Source organism: Artemia sp. Qi Xiang Cuo, chromosome 9 (genome assembly GCF_049724085.1).
Source record: "Artemia sp. Qi Xiang Cuo chromosome 9, ASM4972408v1, whole genome shotgun sequence".
Classification (NCBI taxonomy): domain Eukaryota; kingdom Metazoa; phylum Arthropoda; class Branchiopoda; order Anostraca; family Artemiidae; genus Artemia; species Artemia sp. Qi Xiang Cuo.
This window is the reverse complement of record NC_142802.1, coordinates 29,777,622-29,800,495: the sequence shown is the minus strand read 5'-3', so window position 1 is coordinate 29,800,495 and position 22,874 is coordinate 29,777,622. Positions and strand designations below refer to the sequence as shown.

The 22,874-nt window shown below is 37.0% G+C and overlaps 1 protein-coding gene across 2 annotated transcripts in view; it reads right to left on the bottom strand.

Annotated features, from left to right (window-relative positions):
• Cont (Contactin) overlaps window positions 1–22,874 on the bottom strand; it is a 54,320-nt gene that overhangs the window by 22,980 nt on the left and 8,466 nt on the right. Inside the window, exons 2-4 of one of the 2 annotated variants that reach the window (XM_089094449.1) lie at window positions 15,938–15,989; window positions 8,951–10,336; window positions 3,835–4,813 (exon numbers count right to left, since the gene is read on the bottom strand). In XM_089094449.1, coding sequence (XP_088950575.1) covers window positions 3,835–4,813; window positions 8,951–10,321 — 2,350 coding nt within the window. In that variant the 5' untranslated portion in view covers window positions 10,322–10,336; window positions 15,938–15,989. The remainder of the gene's footprint in view (window positions 1–3,834; window positions 4,814–8,950; window positions 10,337–15,937; window positions 15,990–22,874) is intronic. The other variant, XM_089094450.1, reaches the window with a different exon arrangement.

The window sequence follows — 22,874 nt, the reverse complement described above, 5'->3', positions numbered from 1 at the left end:
TCGTGCAAAACTAGGTTTTGTTATTTTAGATTTTAGGCCAAGTGTTGGATATTGTCTCAGTGTGGGCTGTTACCAATCTTCAAAATAATACGACACACCGAATAATTTAGTGTCTCAGAGGGTGCAGATATTCTAAAGACAATCTGTTATACTATTTATCCCAAACGTACAGTTACTAAAACTGTACAGTTTTTTTTTACTTTTTAAAGTAAGCAATCTACGGGTCACTATAAAAATATAAATTTCTCTACTACATTTATTTGGAAAAGAATTTGTATGAATGTGGTGCTGATAGTTATTACTGAACAATATAGACATAGTTTTTGAGGAAGGTGAAGTACCTAGTGATTTTAGAAAAACTTGAACTAAACACCTTTATCACAGAGGTGATAAGAATGAGTGTGATAATCCACTCTTAGATTAATAACCAAGAAGTATCTGAATCATTATACCCTTTAGTCCGTATCTTAATAGATTATGAACAAGCACTTGATTCAGCTGATAGAAACGCTTTAGGTCCTGTTCTAGTATATTATGCCAAATAAGTACATTAAAGTGATAACCGCTATGGACGAGAATAATAGTGCCGTTAAATTAGGAAGTGAGATTAATAGTTAGTTTGGTGTTGCATCGGGAGTTAAGCAGGGCTGTGTTGTATCATCATTCTTGGCTTGGATTAGGCAGGTGATTTGAGTGGCACATTGAAAATCTTCACAAAATAAAGGAATTTTTGAGGTTTTGAGAGTTAAGAATACAAGGTTGATTGATTGATATTTTCTGTTCATGATAAAAAGAAAGAATAGCATTTTTAGCACGGAAAGTCCATAACATTCGTTAGCTCCTAACCCTGATTCAGCTAGTACTGACTAAAAACATTGTTTTGAGAGTTAAGAATACAAGAGTCGGTTTGAAAATTAATTTTAAGATGTCTAAGTCGTTTGGATTAGGAATAAGTGAGGGCGAAGAGGTGATGTTAAATACGGACAGAATGGATCAAGCGGATAGCTTCACTTACATGGGCAGTATTATCCGTTAAGATGGTAGATGCGTTGAAGATGTAAAAACAGAATAGCCTGGGCTCCGGATTGTTTTTTTTACAGTAAAAAAGAAAATATGACGAGAATATTGGAGGCCACGGTAATGACAACGATCAAGTATTTATCTGAAACGCGGAGTCTTCGAAAGGTCAAGGAAGATTTGTCAAATGTTTATTGTTTAAGGATAATAATGGGCACTCCTTTGACTAAACGTATACCAAATAATAAGCTGTAATAAAAACGTGCTCCAATCTGACATTTCAAGGTTACAATGAAGGAAAGGCTTGGATGGCTAGGTCAAGTCTTACGGATGGCGTATTGCCAAAGATTGAGCTTTTTAGCCAAATGAAAAGCTGATCGTTCTAAAAGGGGCAGAAATACGGCATGAGGAAGAACTTCAAGGAATCCGGAACTGCATGGGAGGGGGTAAAGAGTGAAGCTTTAAATAGACTAGGACGAAGGATTGTACACAACAGTATTGGTCTCAAGCAAATTGGTGCTGCAGTGAGTTGTTAGTAGTAGTAGCAGTAATGAAGTCCAGTAAGGTTTTTGGTCTTCAAGGACGTATTTAAGCTAAAACTAGAAAATCTGCCAAGCCGATAATTCCGAAAAAGGGAGATGGAAAGAAAACCTTGAACTGTTTAAAAACTCTTTACAGCCTTGAAAGATTTGATTTTTCATCTGCAAAGCAGATTTTCCTTCTCTCTTTTTTTTTTTCTTACGTCAGCCTGTCCTCTATAACTGTCGACGAATCCACACCTTCCTTTGACAAAATAAAATAAATATAATATATATTATCAGGAAACTGGAAGGAAGCTGCCATAAGTGTCTAACATAAATAAAAACTTTTAAAATTCTGCTTTACTTCCTTTCTAATATTTTACCAGCTTATTATTCAATAAGAGCGACTTAAAAGTCTAAATTTAAGAAAAAGAGCTTTAGACAAGAGAGTTGAAAAAATAGAAAATTCTACCGTAAAAGTTCTGCTTTGATTTCATCATGCGTCATTGATTGTGGTGTAAATTTTATTTATTTATTGCATAGTGGAATTGTAGGGCTACTTTTGCACAAAGAAATCTTATCTTTAACATAAAAATATAATAGTTGAAACGATAAGTAATAACAAAAAAGGAAGAAAAGATAAAAACAATAATTCGAAAAACGTCCATGCGTCAGTAAGATAATCAATGATTTCATTACGAATCATAAGATAAATTCAATTAAAGTTCACTTTCCTAGAATACGGTTATCTGTTCCTTGATCAAGTATAAATGCTTTCGGTAAAGCAAGAGTGTCTCTGGACCAAGGGAACCCATAAAGAAAGACAGACAGAGGTTTCAGCCCCCTCTCCCAAAGAGACAATATTTAAAGACAGCACAAAATTTTATTTTAATTCAAAAAAATTATATTTAACAAACGATACAATATATTTTTCAAACCTTATCCTCTATAAACTATTTAATTTAAATGTTTATCCAAGAAATACTATATTTTTTAAAGGAATTCTTTCAACATTTTTGATTCTGATTAATTCTGCCCTAAAATATGTATGGATATTCCAAAACAGCTTTATCGGAGAAATTTTTTTCCCAAAACTAGATAAATAATACCACCAGACGGGATACTTGATGACAAAATAATAAGGACTTGGGACATTACCTTTATATGAAATATGAAAGATTTCCCCTCTTAATATAAGTTAACTTGTGAACAATTTTTTCTGGATTTAACGTTAGTATCTTTTAATACAAAATCTATTTTTTTATAAGCCTGAAAAAAAAGTATACATCCCAGTTGTGCTCGTTTCCCCAAAATTTGAGCGGAAAACCCCCTGGAAAAAATATCCAAACTTGGGGCCTTACAATACACTTATTTAGATTTTGAAAATCGCACTTTATTTGATGCAGACTTCGCAGACGATATAACGCTCCTTTCTCACTTAAGAGAGGAGCTTCAGTACAACATAAATGAGCTCTCGAAACTAGGTGAACGAATAGGTTTGGCAATAAGCACGCAAAAGACGAAAATCGTGCGCAATAATGTGAACAAAGTATCTGCTGAGCCACTGACAGTTAAAGCAAAGGAAATTGAAGAGGTAGAGGTGTTTAGATATCTTGGGAGTCTAGTGAGCACCGATGGAGACCCCAAGCATGAAGTTGCCACACATATCGCGTACACAGGAAGCGCCTTTGATAATTTAAGAAACGTTTGGAGAAGTGCCACTTTCTCTTTGAAGCTGAAACTGAGGCTCTTCAATAGTAATGTTCTGTTAGTACTAATGTATGGTTCTGAAAGCTGGGCGCGGACAAAACAGCTAGAGAAAAGAATCGAAAGTTTCGAAAATAATTGTCTTCGACGGATTCTCGGAATCAACTGGACGGACAAAATTACCAAATCATTCTTTAGAGAGAAGACTATACAGCCACTCTTTATTGATAGTCATAAGCAGTCGATGGCGATATTAGGGGCACATGGTTAGAATGGGCAGCAAACGTCTGCCTCATGATGTTTGGTGTTGGACTCCTCCAGGAGTTCGACGGCGCGGACAACAGGAGGCTACACTTGGACAATGCCTATATAAAGACGCAGCGCTCCCAAGAGCAATCCTTGACGAACTTTGGCCAAAGACACTGGAGAGGTCATCGTGGAGACATCGTTGCCGCCTTATGCGCCTACCGGCGTGGGAAGTCCTAAGAAAGCTAAGAAGAAGTACAAATTATCTGGTATCCCCGAAAATTGTGACTCAACACCAATAAAAAAAAGTTTATATACTTTAAACATTTAAGAATGTACAAACCTGGGGGGCCTGGAGGGCCAAGAATCACAAATTCAGAGAAGGCTGATATGCTCCCAACTGATGTTTTTGCGACACATTCGTAGGTTCCACCTTGCGCGTAGGTTATATTATGAATTTCGAGTATCCTTCCATCTATGGTTCCTGTGTAATGATCCATCACAGGGTCAAATGGTGTTTTAAGCTTAATTCTAACACTGTTATGCCTCCAAATATAAGCAAGGTCAAGTGAAGGGTCGGCTACAGCATTACATCTCAGCACCTCCCGTTTGTTGACAAATGATACCACACGAGATGGAGGCTGCTCACGGAAAACAGGTCCCCGTAAAACAACAAGACGACCATAAGTTTCATCCATTCCATATTTATTCTCAGCTGTACATGAATAGTTTCCTTCATCTGATTTTGAAATTGACCGTATGAAAAGACTTCCACTATTCAAAACCGTTCGAAGTCCACCGCTGCTTACGAGAAATTCATCTTTTCGCCATGTAATCTTTGGTCGTGGGGCAGCCTCTGGTCTACACTTAATAGTAACGTTACCACCCTCGGCGGCATAGATGCGAGTAGGAAGAGGACGTTTCTTAAAACTAGGTTTCAAGACTAAAACCCTAAGCTGACCTGAGCTATACCTCTCAGCCAACTGATTGGTTGCTTTGCACATGTACATGGCTGGATCCCTTTGTGGATCTAGATTTCTTATGACCAAGACATTGTCACGGACTTCGTATCGAGATGCGTCACGGAAGTCCAGTTTTGTTGCATTGAGTAGGACACCGTTACGGTACCACGAGTAAGAGACCTCAGGTATGCCAAAAGCTTCACAAGTCCAAACTAAGTCCTCTCCAGCATCCATATGCATGTCACCTAGAGGCACAGTAAAAATAGGTCGAGATTGAATGCTGATTGTTACAGATGCCTCTTCTGATAGCTTGTTGTTAGTTGCTCGACATACATATTCCCCTCGATCTTCTAAACGGACCTAAAATTAATAAAATGTCATGAGACAAACACATAATTTAACTTAAGATGTAAGAAATCTATTGCAAGACCCTTTCCCCTGAAAAAAATAATTGCCATGAACGTGTTCGTGTTTTTGATCCCTCTACACTGCATAAAAAAGTTTTTACATCCCCTCTCCCACCTAAGGATCACAAATACATGCATCTATGGATAGCAAGTTTGTTTTCTTTTTTTTAAATTATAAAAAATCCCAAATAGCTGCATTCGCATTTTCTAATAATAAATGAAAGGAACAACAATGTAAAAAAAAACAACTACCCAATAAAACCAAAAAGAGTACATATTAAGGAATGTAAAACTAAAAAAAAACAAAACAAAAAAAACATACAAGCTAAACGAGTTTTCAAAATGTGGTGGTTGCGAGTGTTAGAAATGAATTGCTGAAAATTAGGAATATGATTTTTGAAAAAGGGGAAGTACCTAAATGTTTTAGGAAAAACTTTAATTAAGTCCCTTTATAGAAAATGTGATAAGAGTGAGGGTGGTCATTAGAGAGGCACTAACTTGGCTTCTGTATAAAGCAAACCTAGACTTAGATTAAGCAGATGACTTGAGTGTCCTAGATAATAAAAACGTTAGCAAAATGAATGAATTTTTGAAGGTTTTGAGAGTTGAGGGTGCAAGAATAGGTTTGAAAACTAAAGTTAAGAAGACTAAATCGCTTAGACTAGAAATAAATGAAGGTAAAGAGATGATGTTGGGTATAAACAAAAATTTTAAATAGAAGAGGCTGATTCATTTTGTGGTAATGATGCAGGCAAACTTAGTTTCCTTTTTTATGTATTCATAATAAATTAACGCAAGTTTTGAATTTTTGTTGACCTTTGCAAGATGGAGTCAAATTATGGGATTAGAAGGGGTGACACTCTCAGGGAGTAGGACCCACATGAATGTGTACAACCAAACGAAGTTATTTTCCAACAAGGCGTTTCCTCCTTTGGGTAGCCAAAGCAGGATATGTGCCTATGTATATGTCTTGTCGTCTTCACAAACGATAAGACAAAGGGAGAAAGCTTTTCAGAAAAATTCGAGAAGGCTGACTTGTAGAAGATAATCTTTAATACCAGAACAAGCCTTCTTTTTTAAGTTAACAGTTATTCAACAGAAATGCGTAGCGCTATTTTAGATCTTGTGGAATCGCACCAAGGGAGTTTCGGTAGCTCCAGCAAAAAGCAGGGACTCTATCCTTATATACGATGCATAAATGGATCTATTTGGGGCCACAATTGTTCCTTTCGTTTTTGCTTGGCCCACTAACCAATCCTGACTGTTAAGTTGACCTTATTAATGCAAATTAAGTCCAAATTCTAACCTCCAGCATTGCTGGAGTTTAATTAACTCATCAACAGAAGATTCATCATGGCAATTAAATTTTAATTAAGTATGAAGGTGATAACCAATTTGGCTTCCACAAAACCTGACAATATTCTTTGCTTCTTGATTGCTTATTAGTTAAGACGTCACTTTACATTTTTTGTATTTTTATAAAAACTGTGGGGAACACAACTGTGGAAGAAAAATTTCTTTTTCGACTAGCACTCGCATGCCATACATAGTTTTTGTTTATAAAATTTGACAAGGTAGCTACAGAATATTGATCAGATACATATATGACTACATACTAATGTATATGCAGGTCCAATCCTTAGACGATAGGCATTAGACGGTTTTTCCTGCGTCGAGTCGGGTTCAAAACATGAAAAGATGCTTTTATAGGCAATAATCACTCAATCTTGTGAGCTAACTTTGTAACAAACAAAAGGAATAACCCCCTTCACATTTATGTAAATGCTAGAATTTATACAGATATGATACAAAAATTAAAAAACTAAACATTTACAGCAAAAAAAAAAAAAAAAAAAATGCAGCCTCTAAAAAGTTGTTCAGACTACTCCATAAAAAAAACAGAAGATGAAATACTTGGTTTTATTTTACGAACTGTAAGTAACGAGCGACCCGGCTCAATAGTAACCGAAACTCTAAAAAATCGGAATTTTGATACCAATAGATACATCAGAAGAATCAGATTTTTATGCTAATTTCACACATATAAGTTTCATCAAAAGTTACGCGCCTGAAAAAATTTGCCTTATTTTCGAAAAAAGGGGGAAACAACCACTAAAAGTCATAGAACTCTAATGAAAATCACACCATCAGATTTAGCGTATAAAAAAAACTACTATAGAGGTTTCAAGCTCCTATCTGCAAAAATGTGGAATTTTGTATTTTTTGAAAGAAGAAAGATCAGGGGCGTGTTTATTTGTTTGTTTTTTTTTCCCAGGGGTGATCGTATCGATCCAGTAGTCCTAGAATATAGTGAGAGGGCTCATTCGAAAGAAAATTAAAAGTTCTAGTGCCCATATTAAGTGACCAAAAAAATTAAAGGGCAACTTGGCCCCCTCCCACCCTCATTTTTTTCCCGAAGTCACCCAATCAAAATTTTGAGATAGCCATTTTGTTCAGCATAGTCGAAAATCTAATTAATATGTCTTTGAGGATGACTTAATCCATTACTGTTCCCGGGGGAAGGGCTGCAAGTTATAAACTTTGCCCATTGTTTGCATATAGTATTGGTTATTGGGAAGTATACAGGAGTTTTCAGGAGGGTTTTTTTTCTAGTGGAGGGTCGGGGTCAGAGTAGGGGTTACGGTGGAGGATCTTTTCATTGAGGATATTTTCGTGGGGCAAGGGACATTTCTATGGAGGGGGCGCCAGATTTCCTAGCATTATTTAAAAAACGATGAAATCAAATAAAAAACAATTTTTTTTCAACTGAAAGTAAGGAGCAACATTAAAACTTAAAACGAACAAAAATTATTACGCATATGAGAGGATTTACCCCTAGTCAATACCTCGCTCTTTACGCTATAGTTTTTTTTAGTACTTTCATAAGAGCTATCATTTCTAATTAACCGGCCTTTGTGATTCGAACTTTAGTGTAAAGAGCTAGGTATTGACTAGGGGGGCGACCTCCCTAATATACGTAATAAAAATAAACGAATATAGAAATTCGTTACGTAAGTTAATTCGTAAGTTACGTCAGAACAAAATTTCGAGAAAGCCAACTAGCCAAAAAAAAGAAAATTGATACGCGAATTTCGTTTTAATTATTCATATACGGTGAGCCAAAATCAAAGCTGCATTAATTCAAAAACTTTCAGAAATTACATAAAAAAAAAAGTTTTTTTTAACTGAAAGTCAGGAGCGACATTAAAACTTAAAACGAACCGAAATTATTCCGTATATGAAATTGTCCCCTCCGCATCGCTTCACTCTTTACGCTAAAGTTGGACTCTGTCTCACAACTTTATTTTTTTAGACAACACAAAACTGTAGCGTAAAGAGCGAGGCGTTGAGGAGGGGACAGCCCCTTTCATATACGGAATAATTTCTGTTCGTTTTAAGTTTTAATGTCGCTCCTTACTTTCAGTTAAAAAACTCGTTTTTTTAGTTAATCACACACAAGTACAGGTGGCTGCCACAAAAAAATCCAAAAATTCTCAATCTTTATAAGAAGATAGGGGCAGGTGGGAGCTTTTTGGACTAGTCTTAGAGGAAATTACCCTATATGAAAAAAATAATACCATATTTATTGCATTTGTAAAATTCAGACTTAAAAACAATTTTTGACGTTCCAGATTATCTTCCGTAGAAAAACTCCTTGATTACTCCCCCTCCCATTAAAACCAAGACATCAGTTTTGCTCAGATCTGTGCTAAGATAATGATTAAACGACTAATTAAATTTGTAAGTAATAGAAGAGTTAAAATGGCTACCGTATTTTTGTCATTGTTACAAAACAGGTTCTTAATCCCTACGCATAGCTTTAGGCCTGAACTGTTCTTGCAAAATAGAATGTGTCAATCATGGCTGCATCCGGGTGTGTGTGTAAGAGGGGGAGGGGGGGGGGGGGGGGTACCCCGTCTCCTCCCTACTCCGAAAAATAATGTCCGACACGCACCGAATTAGCGAAAATACAAGTAAAATATATCCAAGGGAAGATTTTTTGGTAACACCCCCCTGAACAAACTAGGTACGACCCTGGAGTGAACTGTAACCTCATAGCCCATATTTCTTTTAACTTTGGATTTCTTACCTGCTTAATAGTCAAAACTCTGTTGAAGTTTGACATCTGTGAATTCTTTGGTAACGGAGCACCTCGCCTGTACCACTTGTAGGAAGGGACTGGATACCCAAAAGCAACACACTCAAGTCTAACATCATCATCAACAATGGGCGCTGCAGGGAAACTCTTTGGAAAATTATTGGGAAACTTCAACTGCTGATAGTTCGGAGACGATCTAACTTCAATCTTAAAAAATGGGCCATTTCTTCCTCCCAGTCCTTCACCACTGAGAACATTACAAGAATATTGACCAATATCAATATTCTCTAAGGAAGAAAAATACATATTTCCATCATTGGAAACAAACGTCCTTGAATCCTCTTCAACAAAGTTAGGGAAATAATCTCTAACCCAGTAGAAGTTCACATTAGTTGAGTACTGTGGAGGGTCACAGTACACAGCCTTTCCCCAATGCTCATTACCAACCTCAAGTGATCTTTTTAAATTGAATTCACCAATGAAACTGAATGCAAGTCTTACACTTTCGGAGACGATAGAGCCAAACTTATTGGTTGCATTACAATGGTATCTACCACGGTCTCTAACTTCAACTGGATCATTTATCATAAGGGTCCCTCCACTAACAGTATAGAATTCGTTTCCAGGCGTCAAGGGATCAATTTTCCTGTAAATTAATTGATCATTTTCAAAATCTTCTTTGTACCATTCGTAATCTGGAGCAGGATATCCACCGGCAAGGCAACTTAGGCTTAATTCATTTACAGAGGCACGTCTTGTTAAATCAAATGTTACAGACACAGGTTGGTTAATAAAATATGGACCCCTGGGTATCATTTTCTTTGGAGGAGATTCCTCCAGTCCATAATCAAATCCTCTATCTACAAATGATAAAAGAGATACGTCTGACTGTTTAATTTCACAAATAAAAGGGAATGGCTCTCTTCCATCCACTCTAGTCATTCCCCATCTTAGCTGCTGCAAAGAATATGAATAGACAAGAAAATCTCTATCAGCAATGCCTTCTTGTCCTGGTAAAAATGCAGAATCAAGATTTAGCATACTAGAGCCATCACCATCATTGTTCCAAACTCCAGGTTGTGTTTGCCTCCCAGAGATATACCAAGCTTGATGAGTTGGATCAATTTCCTCTAGTCTCTTCACAATAAAACTATGCTCTTCAAGGCTGTTTATGCTAGCTAACTCTGAATCAAAGCCTTGGCAATATCTCCTCGCATCCATTCTAGTTTTCATTGGACTTCGTATGAAGCGGAAGCAGGAAGACTGGTATGGTACCCAATTCTTGGGACATGGTTGATCAAAATTTGAACAGGATACAATATGTACCAATGCCAAAAGGAATATTTTCGCACTGGGTTCCATCTTTGAGACACAAGTCTGAAATAAAAGAAAAGTTTTACTTAGACTTTTTTATAATATAGAGAGATAGTCACTGGGGAGGGTGAAAAAATACGTTGTTTTTAAGCTCGTTTTCCTTAACTCACCAACGTCTTTGCCACATAAATTTCTGAGCCACTTTTAACCATTTCCGAATGTTTATTTACTTCCAAATTTTATCAGTGCATGCATTTTTGACGACAGTGCAATAATATAACGTCAAAATTACACTCTCTTGTAAATTCCCGCCGCATAAATAAACGACAAAAATAGGTGATTGGGCACAGTAAGAAGTATAAAACAAACATAGGTAATCAAGACTTGATAGCGTAGCGATGAGAACACTTTCCTGTAGCCGTGGTAAGTTTGGTTCGAATCTTGGAAAATGCTAAAAACTGAAAAATAGGAAATTAGATTTTTAAACTCCTTTTAAAAACGGACTAAAAAGTAGAAAATATTTTTTTTTTCGAGAATCGATGAAAACATGTAAATGCAAGGGGTGCAGAATGAACAGAGAATTACCTAAATTGATCTTTTTAAATCGTTTTTTATCAACTCACCAGCTTCTTTCATCTATGGATTTATAACTCAGATCAAATTTGATATTTATGTTATGTAAAGCGCAGCCCATTTTTTTTTTACTTATATTCACAGATTCTCAAGAAAAAAAAATTATATTTTACTTTTAGTCCATTTTGAAGGTGATTTTTTTCGTATTTATTATTTCTGTTTGTTTTTTTCCTTCAGACAAAATTAGCTTTGGGATGGGTTAAAAGGAAAATTTGGTAGTAACATTTTCTAAGGAATCAATAATTACCCTTCTCTGTTTGTGAATAATAATTTTACACAGAGATAGAGAAGTCATGCACAGGGGCAGGAATATGCCACCCACACACCCCCCAAAAGCCTTCTTTGATGGGCTTTGTCCTAAGGAGCACAGCAGACAGAATGATTTAAGGATCCTAAACGAAAATATTAGCAATATGAATGAATTTTTAGAGGTTTTGAGAATCCAGGGTTCAAAAATAGGTTTGAAAATTAATGTTAAGAAGACGAAGTCACTAAGACTACGCATAAGTGAAGGTAAAAAGACGATGTTGGGGAACGAGAAGATCGATCAAATGGACAGCTTCACTGACCTAGGTAGCATTATTAGTAAAGATGGTGAGTGCAGTGAAATTGTTAGAAGTAGAACAGTCAAGGCCCGGGGTGTTTTTTACAGTTCAAAAAAGTTTGGAAGAATAGGAAGATAACTGCGAATTAAGATTAGAATATTGAAAGCTAAGGTGATGGCAGAGGTCAAGTACGGTTCTGAAGCGTGGGCGCTCCAAAACCGCCCCCCTAAATTTCTTTTCTTCTTTTTTTTAAGCGCCAATATAGTAAGTTCCGAAATATTAACGCTTTTAAGTTATTTACAACACCCGTTCTTTTTTTGATTTCTTGTTAAATGGCTATCCATTTCTCCAGCAAGTTTGTATCATTATTTTATCATCAAACGTGCAATCGCCTCCTGTAATCAAACAAGATGTCAAGAAATATTTCTCACTATTTAACTCCCGCAGCTATTAGCACTAGCTTATCTGCATTGAAGGAATTGCGATAAGGAATCAGACTAAGAGGCAATAGTTCATTCAAAGTTTCAGACGCTGCTATAATTCCAGTGTAAGCTATGCATTGAAATGGATCACGTGAGAGGAAAGAAAGAAAATTACCTTAAATCGCATGTCCAGTGAGATAAGGTGGTGTTGAGCCTCCTGTAGAAATCTTGCTGGTGGTGTTTCAAGGTTATGATTTGACATCCCAGTTCAGCCTCCATTCAGCGTTGGCCGAGTCTTGATCAACTCCTTTCTTGAAGGCATCTAGAGTTTTAGATTGGACGGTGGCTTCGGACAGGCTGTTCCAGAATGGGACGGAACGGACTGAGAAGAACTGTTGGCGCTCATGCTTGATGGAAAAGGGGGCCTGCAGCTTCTTGGTTTGTTCTCTTGTGGTAGTTGAGAAGGACAGGGAAAAGACATGACTTAATAGGTCATTTTCTAGCAACTTACAAGTTGCTATTACGTCTCCTCTTTTCCTACAGTATACTAAGGTAGGGAGTTTGAGTAAGGTGAGACGTTCCTCGTAAGGTTTGTCTTGGAATGCAGAGATAAGCTTAGTTGCTCTTATTTGGACACTGTCAAGTATTTTCACACCCGTCTTATAGTACGGAGAGGCTAGGGTCATGCCAAATTCCAGGTGAGGACCGACCATGGCTGTGTACAGTTTCATAATCACTCCCGACTTCCTGGTGGTAAATGTTCGCTTTATGAGGCAAAGGGCTTGGTTTGCTTTTGCAGCTTGAGCTCGTGTGTGGCAGTGAAACTTCAGCTCATTGTCAACAATAACCCCCAGGTCCTTCTCCTCACTGACTGCCTCAAGCTGGGCGTCTCCTATGTGATATGCAAGTTTTGGATTATTGCGTCCAAGATTGCACAAAATTTTCAAAACAAAAAATCATGGACACAAATAGTCAACTGGAGTCTATTAATAGTTACTTGATTAATCTTAGCTCAGTTCTCAGTTTAATTCTCAAGCTCAGTAGTCGGGTCTTTCACCAGAGATATCTCTGGCTGACTGTTTGTTTGTATCCCTATTTTTGGGTGATGATCATGTTGAAAATCAGAATTGATTTTGTAAATCTGTTGAAAATCTTTCAGTCTCAAATCGACGCAGATTTCCTTTAAAATCGGCGCTAATTTGGAAATCAGTTCCTGAAATCAGGTACCTGTGCCCAGCCCTTTATTGAAGAATTTGATCAAAGATTTTTGCGCCATCAGGAGGCATCTTTCAAAAAATCGGAAGGCTTTTGCCAGCAAACAGCGAGTCATTAAAAATTAATGAATTTGTGAACGCTGTTGCTGTTTACGAGGGATTTCACGGGGTAGACGTGCGCTCGAATGTGAGTTAGTCCTTTGGAAACAGAAGTGGCTTGGAATGTCTGAGGAACCATCAACTGTTCCTTCGAGTCTTGCGTCATGCAATGCAAAATTTTTCCCATGCATTCGAAGGCTTTTGACGATTTTTCAGACATTACCTGTGACTACCGCTTCTGCTGAGAGGAGCTTTAGCTATCTTAAGCGATTAAAAACCTATCTGCGGAGCTCAATGGGCGAGGAGCATCTGAACGGACTAGCTCACATGACCCTGAACCACAATATCCAGGTCGATGCTGACCAAGTTTTTGATTGATTTGCAGTAAAAAAAGACCGGCGGCTGTTACTGTGAGAGGTTAGGTCGTCTTTCGTTGCTCGTTTCTCTAAGTGCAGTTGATTTTAAACTTTAATTGTGCTTCATCCTCTGTAAACAATGTTAATATCAATACATTTCTTGCTTTCATGGCTGCTATATTAGGTAGACTGAGGCCCCCACCCCTCCGAAACCAAAATCTGGGCAATTGTCTTTGATATAACATTATTTTTCATTTATTTGATTCTCTAAAACAGGGTCCTATAGGCAAATATAAGGAACAATACACTTCTTTTTTTATATTTTCTAAATTCTGCTGCTTTGTGGCAGTTCCAAAACATCTACTTGCCCAAATAGAAACTCTAACTGCTTCTAACTTTTTTTTTTAATTCTGACTTTGTTGGCAAAACTTTGTCATCCATTCTCAAACAAAAAAGTCTACAACTAGAAATACTCATGACAATTGTATACTTTTCATTTCTTTACCTAGCTAACCCCCCCCCCATACCCCCGCCTGAAATCTTGCACTATGATAGATAATTTTCTTGCTCACATGACTGCTATAAAAAGGTAGACTGACGCCCCCCCCCCCGAAACAAAATCCTGGATACGCCACTGATAATGAGAGAAAGGTTGAGAGGGCAAGGACCCGTTTTGCGGATGAAGCATGATAGATTGCCAAAGAATATCTTTGTCTGCCAACCGCCTTGCGTCAAACAAAAAGCAGGCTGTCCCCAAACGGAGTGGGAAGATTTCACAAGGAATGACTTAAAGCAAATAGAAACTTGTTTGAGGTGTAAAGAGGGAGGTTCTAAATACATTAGGATGGAGGAGGAGCATGCATAGCAGTGTTGGCCTCAAGCAGCTTGGTTCTGCAGTGAGCTTTTAGTAGTAGTAGTACATTTCTAATTTTGCTCCATGTAAGAAGCTCTATTCAAGCAGGCGAGAAGAAGGCACTAATTCAGATTGAAGTTAGACTAAAAGTCAAAAGCACTCAGGATATACAATGGTTGCCCAACTGCCAAAATGCTCTATTAGAATGATATAGACAAATTTCGAGATTAAAAAACAAAACATTTTTCATGAGCTCAAAAATGGTGCCATCTAGAACTCTGGAAGCCATTTCTGTTTGTGATTATGGTTGAAATTGTCAATTAATTTTCTGTAGTTGGGACTGAGGTAGAGACACAGTATTACATGCAAGTCTTAAACAATGATGGGTTTCCATTGCTGAGAAAATTAGAGGTTATTCTTGGGAAAAGTGATTGAGGACAGCTTCTTTTTTTAGCAGTAATACTAGAAAGTTGACCCATGGCTAGAGAATCATCTTTTGAACCAAAAGAGATATTTTTGGGGCAAATATTTGGTAACGAGATATACCATTTATATAACTCTAAGAAGCAAATGACTTCATTGTTGTGGTATACATTAGGAAAAAAATGGATAATGACTTTCCAGAAACAAGTAAGTCCTATCCAGTGGAAAAACAAGATTACTCCTAACTAATTCCAAATACGAACTAAAGGAGCAAAGTGGACCCATGGTCATACTATCACCCTCATTTCCTTCCTCTTCACCTAAACATTTTAGCAGAATGGCAGCCGGTTGCACCTTGTTTGAAGTAGAATCACGCCAACTCTTTCAATTTGCATTAATAAAGGGAAAAGGTGGGTCTGCAACCCTTCTAACAGCCCAAATCCCTCCAACCGCCAGCTTTTTTTGCATAATGGTAGGTATATCAAAGCTGTTTGATCCAAAACCAGGTAAGCATTTTCAACTTGTATGACTGACGAAAGTGAAGACATGGTCTCTTCAATACCCCCTGTCCTCCACCACCACCAGATTTTTAGCAGAAAAAAAGGAGCATGGGGCATAGTTTAAAGCCCAAATACACAAAGGTTTTAGTCGATTTTATTGGAGGCATAAAGTGTGCCCAAGGCCCTACTAATATCCCAATCCCTCCTCCTGTCAATTTAATAGAAGAAATTTAGGCATATTGGATTTTGGCTGACCTTTAGTCCCACAAGAATATTCACCCAGTGTAATTTGAGAGCCGAAGGCCCCTGCAATATTCATCAGTTTTTTAGCACAGAGGTAGATACACTATATGTTGTTTGACCTGGAATTGTGCAAGTGTTTTTAATCTGTACGACTAGAGGATCTAAGTGGGCCGCCGTCCCCTCCAATATCTCCCACCCCTTCCATTCAGTACTATTTAGCAGAAATGTAGTACCTTTTTTCTAAATCAAAAAATGAATTCGAATAATTCAAGGGATCTATTCTTTTTTTGTGGCAGATTAATGTAAATGTTAGTCAAAACTGCAACATAGCCATGGGTACCCAGAGGCTGAATTTTTGGGGGGAGGAGGAGCTTACCTGGTCTAATCGGCAATTCCAATGCTGCAGTCCAACCTCTTTTCTGTGGTTTCTGAAAAAAAATGAGATCTTTGAGTCATTGTTCACAATAGATTAAATTTTAGCACCCATTCCAAGACTCTGTCATATTCTGCTTACGATCCCTGGACTTCAAATTTTTCCAAGGTAAACTACTCTGTCCATTCTTACTTTAGTTGGTTGGTTCATAAATATTTGCCCCTTACAGTCTCAGAGTACAACATTATTACTGTGTCTCTATCGTCTGTCAAAACTGCAGTTAAAAAAGTGAAATCTTCATCTACTGACTGTGATGGAATTTCCGCGCGTCACCTGCAGCCAGATTGCCAACCCTTGATTTCGCACCTTCAGTTGCTTTTTCAAATCTTTTTAAGCTCGTCTCTGGTACCTAATAGCCTTCTGTGCGGGACAGTAACTTCATTTCTCAAAAAAGGAGAATATCCTCTTAATTGTTCTTCGTATCGACTTATTACGGTATCTTGCAACCTGAGCAAAGTATTAGAATATATTCTTCTTCCGCATCTTACTAGTTGGACTGATTTTGGAGAAAACCAGCTTGGTTTTCAGCCTGGGATCGGATGCAATCAGGCTCACCGAATTCTTTCTTCTGTTCTTTTAGATGCTTCGCGAAATAAACAATCTATTCACCTTTGTGCTCTTGATATTTCTAAAGCTTTTGATTCATTTAACCATTTTCAGCTTTTTCCCTCTCTTTTTACTAAAGGGACTAACCTTTCTGTAATTTTCTTGCCGAAGTATTGGTACTCATCATCTTTTCTTAAAGTTAATTGTTCAGTTTTTGAAAAAAAGATACCCTTCCGAAAAGGAGTCCGACAAGGAGGTGTTCTATCACCTAGCCTATTTAAAATTTGTGTTTCTCAAGTTCTAATTAACATACCTCCAACTATTTTTATGGGTCATCTAATGTATCATATCTTGCATATGCTGATGATCTTCTTGTCATCTTGTCTTCATGTCATGTTAAGCAGAAGTAAAGACAGCCTCTCTAAATCTGCTAATCGTATTTCTGAAGCATTTGTTCGGATTGGTCTATATCTAAATGTTGATAAGTGCGAGTACCTTACTTTCGGCTCTTCCCTTTCTTCACCTTCGCCTCTTGCATGCAAATCATTTTCTGTCCCTTCTGTCCAATCTTTCAGATGGTTGGGCATTAATATTACTAATAGTCTAAGATCTTTCCGTTCCCGGCTGATTTCTGATTCCAGGTAGAAGATTCAGGTTGGTTACTCTAGGATTGTTGGAAACAGAGGAAATTATAATCGTAAAACCTTATGTAAATTATATTCAGTTTTTTGTAATCATTCAGTTGTATACCTTTCTGGTTTTTACCCTTTGTTAAAAAAGAAAGTTTGCGTGTCCAGTACTTTCAATTTTGCAGATTCCTTCTTTCTCTCACTCCTTGGTACCGTGCTGGTAAAACAATGTCAAAATTCGGATTGAATGATGTTTTCGGGAAGGTTGCCGTGTTGAGCAGAAAGCTGTCAGATATAAAGAAGAACAGACTGCCGCCGATTCACTGTCTTGAGTTTATATATTTTTTGTAGTTTGTGTTTTTTTTTTCTTTTATATATTACTCCGCTATTTACCATGTTGTCATTAGCGGGGAAAAAAATTATCAAAAGAACAATGACAAGCCAAAGGCAGATCGAGAGCAAAATCTTGGGGGGGGGGGGGCAATATGACAAGGGTGCTAATAATTGATCAAATTGACATGTTTACTTAAAAAAGAGGGAAAAATGAAAGAAAAAAAAACACGGAATCAGGGCGCCAGAATTTTTTTTACGGGACCCAGGGTCCCACTGCCCCCTGGATCCGCCAGTGTCCTAGAATGTTCATGAAACTCTACAAGGTATTTGCACAAAAGCAACTTGAGATTGGAATGTCTTTGGCATCTCCTTTTCTCAAAGGTCCTGGAAAAAGAACAATGCAGAACAACCAAGACAATCAGTGAATTGCAGCATGTGACTTATGAAGAACACCTACAACATCCAAAACTCTCAACACTAATTTATAGGATGAAACAAAAGAACATAATTTTAGCCCAACAGAATTATATTTATAAACATCATTCCTGCTCATGGACGCCCACAGGGGGGGGAAAGGCTGGGCCATGCCCCCCCCCCTAGAATTTAGACCAGAGTAGGAAAAAAATAGAAGTGTAACAACTAATCAAAGAAAAATAATTTCTTATTTTTGTTTTGTCTTTAAGAACTGCTATGAAACTTGTTTAGAATCAATTCAGAGTTTAATTTAATTCTTAGACCTTAGATTAACTCAACATAGGTCATTATTTATCTCTCTAAAAGAGACCGAATCTTGTTAAATAGCTTGATGGATGAATCTAAAACTTTCCGATAGTTTTGGAGAGGGTAGAAAACAGAAAATAGGGACTTTCAAAAATAATTAAGTAATTTTGTTTACTTTGCATGCTTTTTAATTTTTACAATAAATTTTGTTGCTTGAAAGCAAAGTGTAACTTGACTTGTCTTCCAACACAATTTTTAATGTGTTTCATTCACACACTGAAAACCCATCTATGAACTACTGACAAAGTTGAAAATAAATGTTGGACTTGAAGGATTATAAATTGATAAGTTTATTGGAGTTTACCCTAGCGAATTCACACCAAGGAAATGTATGAATGTGAAATTAGCATTGGATTTTGAATCAAACAGCATGCTTTCATTTTAATTCTATCTGTACAAAATTAAGAACAAAGAACTTTAGGCATCCTGTTTAGGACTCAAATGAAGTTTACAAGGGTAGCAATTAGTATATCCAAAATGTGTTAGAAGAGTTACTTTAATAGGAAGCTACTGTAAATGTGACTTCAAATGGAAATGACCCTGAAAATATGATTGATAGAAATCTTTGTTTTTATAATATTTCCTTATGAAGTTTTCTTTGCAGCCTAGTGCTATATCTGGCCTTATTATGAGGGGGGTGGGGTGTAAATATTACAGTAGAAAATATTGAATTGTCATTAAGTGTTAAATGGGGAATACAACAGTACAACTCTTTTATTACAAGGTTAGTGTTTTGATTGAAGGAAGAATCTTGCACATAATATCCAACATTTCTTACTCTGACTGACTAGCAAAGATAGGTTACCACAAGACAGAAAACAAATCAGCAAAACTAACTATTCTATTATATTCTATATTATATGCCCATTCCAAAAGCAATAAATGCTTCTAGCATACTCTAGTTGCATCCTGGTTCCTATCCCATCCATGTTGGGCCCTTGAGCTCAGATACTTTTGTCTTTGTGTAAGGATCTGGAGTATGTAAGAGATGATACCAACCCAACATACATTCACAACTCTCGGTCTACCTCTTGTCTGGACTTTTTCTTCATGTCTACACAAACCAATTCTCAAGCAATCACTAAATTGATGACCAATATTAAGATATCTGACCATTTTTCAATCATTAATACATTCAAATTTAGCAGTTCTGTTGATGCCCCATGTTGAGAGAAAAAAAGTAGTTTTATAGATCTGAGTAAGATAAAAACAGATGCTAATTTGCTTCAATCAGTCTGTGATGATATACTTGACAAGATTAAAGTGCCATTTCAGTTACTGCAAGAAACCTCATCATCACCTGCATCAGAGAGGCAGGTTCTGCTGAATATCTATACAAGTGAGCTGATTCACACAATGCATTGTGCAGAAAAAAGACTGTTCCAGTCAAAAAGATCTGTGTTGGATCTGAAGACCATAGTTGGAACACTGAGCTAGTTGGTGCTTGGCATGCCTCTGGGTTTTGCTTCTGGTATTCTTTATGGAAAGAGTCTGAAAAGCCTTGTGGCTTTTGGCTTTAAACGATTGTTTTGCCTGTTATTTCAAGCAAATTTATGGTCCTATGTCAATTTTAAATTCTTTGTCAACCTTCTTAAGACCATAGGCGGGTGTGCCTTGTTTGCTTCTTTTTGAAATTCTTGATAAGCATGCCTAAGACTCTAGGCAGACATGCCTTTCCAAAAACTAACCTGACAAGTATGTGTCCAATAAGAGAGTCATTCATACTCCAGCCATTTAAACATTTGCCTCTCAATTACTTGGACTATCTATCTTAGCTTTTCTCTGTCTACAATTAACCAGCCCAGTCTTGATGCAACCTATTGCCCAAAATACTTGATAACTTCAATTCAAAATACAATGCCCAAAATACTTGATAACTTCAATTCAAAATTTTGGGCAATAGGTTGCATAAGTTGCATCAAGACTGGGCTGGGTAATTGTAGACAGAGAAAAGCCAAGACAGATAGTCCAAGTAATTGAGAGGCAAATGTTTAAATGGCTGGGGCACGGGTAATACCATTTTACCTATATACCATTTTATTTGTCCTTTGAATAAAGTCTGTTTATATTTTATATGTGATTTTGCCAAGTGTTTGTCTAAACATTGCACTAACATAGTTGATCAAAATAGTGAAATAGTCAATTGAAATCCCATGTTGGTGAGGAAGCTGATAAAGAATAAGAAATACTGTTGCCATTTCAATGCTAAGCTCCCAAATGAGGCTGAGTGGATCTTCCATTATACATCTGATTTTTCACCACTGGACCTCCAAATACAAGATGAATCAGAACTTGATGCTGCCCTTGAACATTTGGACCATTTTATTTGTTTCTTAGTGTCAGTGTCAATGGTAAAAAGCTATAAAGAAGCTACAAAAAAATAATTAAGAGGTGGTGATGAAGTATGCAGCATGCATTTGTTTTATGGTAGTGCTAAGCTCACTGAGCACCTTGCTTTACTTTATCAGATGATGTTTTCTTCTGGATCACTGCCTGATGTTTTTTATTAGTAGAGCTAGAACAATAAACCTCATACCATCCTATTAATTAATATATTAATAGCTGCTTATAATTAATGATGTAGATAGTTTGTGTTCCACTCCCAATATGTCAATTTGGCTTTCAAGTGGGCCCAAGTAGAGAGCTTATACATTGTCTCCTTGTACACCTGTTGATTGATTGTAATGAAAAGAGGGAAAAGCTTATATTGGTTGTGCATGATGTTAGGAGAGCTTTTGAATTTTAAGCACTTGTCAGTGTTATCTCTCAAGGTCTATTGTCATAATGCTTAGAGATCTGTACCATAATCATATACTCCAACTAATAGGCCTATAATGTTGATTCCTGTTTGTAAAGGTATTAAGCAGGGATCTATTAGCTCCCCTGCTTTATACAATAATAGTGTTGTTGAGCCACAGCAGGTTATATTACAGAGTTGTGCATTTTATGGAATTGATATTGCGTTATTGAATTATGCTAATTATATCTGGAGTTCCAGCAGGTCATTGTCTCGAGTTGAGGAAAACTTTTGTGAACTCGCAATTACACATCATAAGATTGGTCTTTTGTTTAATGATAGTAAAAGTGAAATGCTTGTGTGTGACCCTGCTCTAAACAGCCCTCTACTGTTTCCGTTTGCCTTGGTAATCATGTTTGTACTGCTTCCAGCTCTATTACTTATCTTGGCCTACCAATTGCATCAAACCCTAACTTGACTTGTTTTGCTCTTATTCAGCATTTTGCTGAAAAAGATTGCCATACCTACAGGCTTCTTGTTTGCAGTAAATTATTGCTTAGCTATTTTTTACATGCACACCTTTATAGTGTTTGTTATACCACACATTCAGTCATTCTCTCCCTTTTGACCAATCCTGCCAGAAAGGGATAAAAAAGCTATCCATTATTATTATTATAAATACTGTAAATACATCTTAAATATCCCGCCTTGGGCCAGAAATTCAAGAGTAACATCAAAATATGGAGCTAGAAAAAAAGTGCAATTTATCTTATAATGTAATTTATTAGTTGTATAATGTGTAATCTAAGCATAATTTATATGTTGTGTGCAAAATGTAATTGATCTTTTTGTTTTAGTTGATTCACTCGATGATCTTCTTTTTTGTTGGTGTGTATCACAGACAGAAATCTAGACAGTATAATCATCTTCTATCTCAACCATTAGACAAAGTCAGACTGCAATGCAGCTCCTCTGGAGAACATCCAAGAGAATAATAAACAACATTAGATTTTTTCATGGGTAGGCATACATGAGGCATCCCCCCCCCCACACCCCACGGAGCAAGGGTTATAAGTTATGCCCTGGGGGCATATCAGGTTTTTATAGATAGAGTTGTCATGGGAACTTGAAAAAGGGCTCATTCAATTGAAAATTGAAAGGGCTAGTGTCTTTTTTAATAGTAGAAAGTGATTAATAGTAGAAAGTGATTGAAAGTTCTGGAAATTAATAGTAGAAAGTGACTGAAACATACTTGGAAGTTCTGGAAATTATGTCTTTGACAATGACAATTCCCCCCCCTTCTCCCCCACAGCCCTCAGGGCATGAATTTTAAGCTATGCCCTGGGGGCATATAAGGTTTCTTAGAGAAAGCAGTGTCGTAGAAGCTTCAAAAAGGGTTCATTCGATTGAACATTCAAATGGCTAGTGAACTTTTTAATAGTAGAAAATTGTTGAAGGGCAACTAGTCTCTCGCTCACCACCACCATTTCCCCAAACATATCCAATCAACATTTGGAGACAGTCATTATGTTGAACGTAGTTTAAAATTTTGGAAATTGGGTTTTTAAGGATGACAACCCTCCAAAACCCTCAGGGCAAGGGCTGTAAGTTATGCCCTGGGGGCATATAAGGTTCTTATATAAAGTGTTGCCCTTTTTAATAGTCGAAAGTGATTGGAGGGCAACTAATGCACCTCTCACACCCATCAGTTCCCCAAACACATACAATCAAAATTTTGAAATAGCCATTTTATTCAACGTAGTTAAAAGTTCTGGAAATTATGTCTTTGAGGATGACAAACCTCCAAAACCCCTCAGGGAAAGGGTTGTAAGTTATGCCCTGGGGCCATATAAAG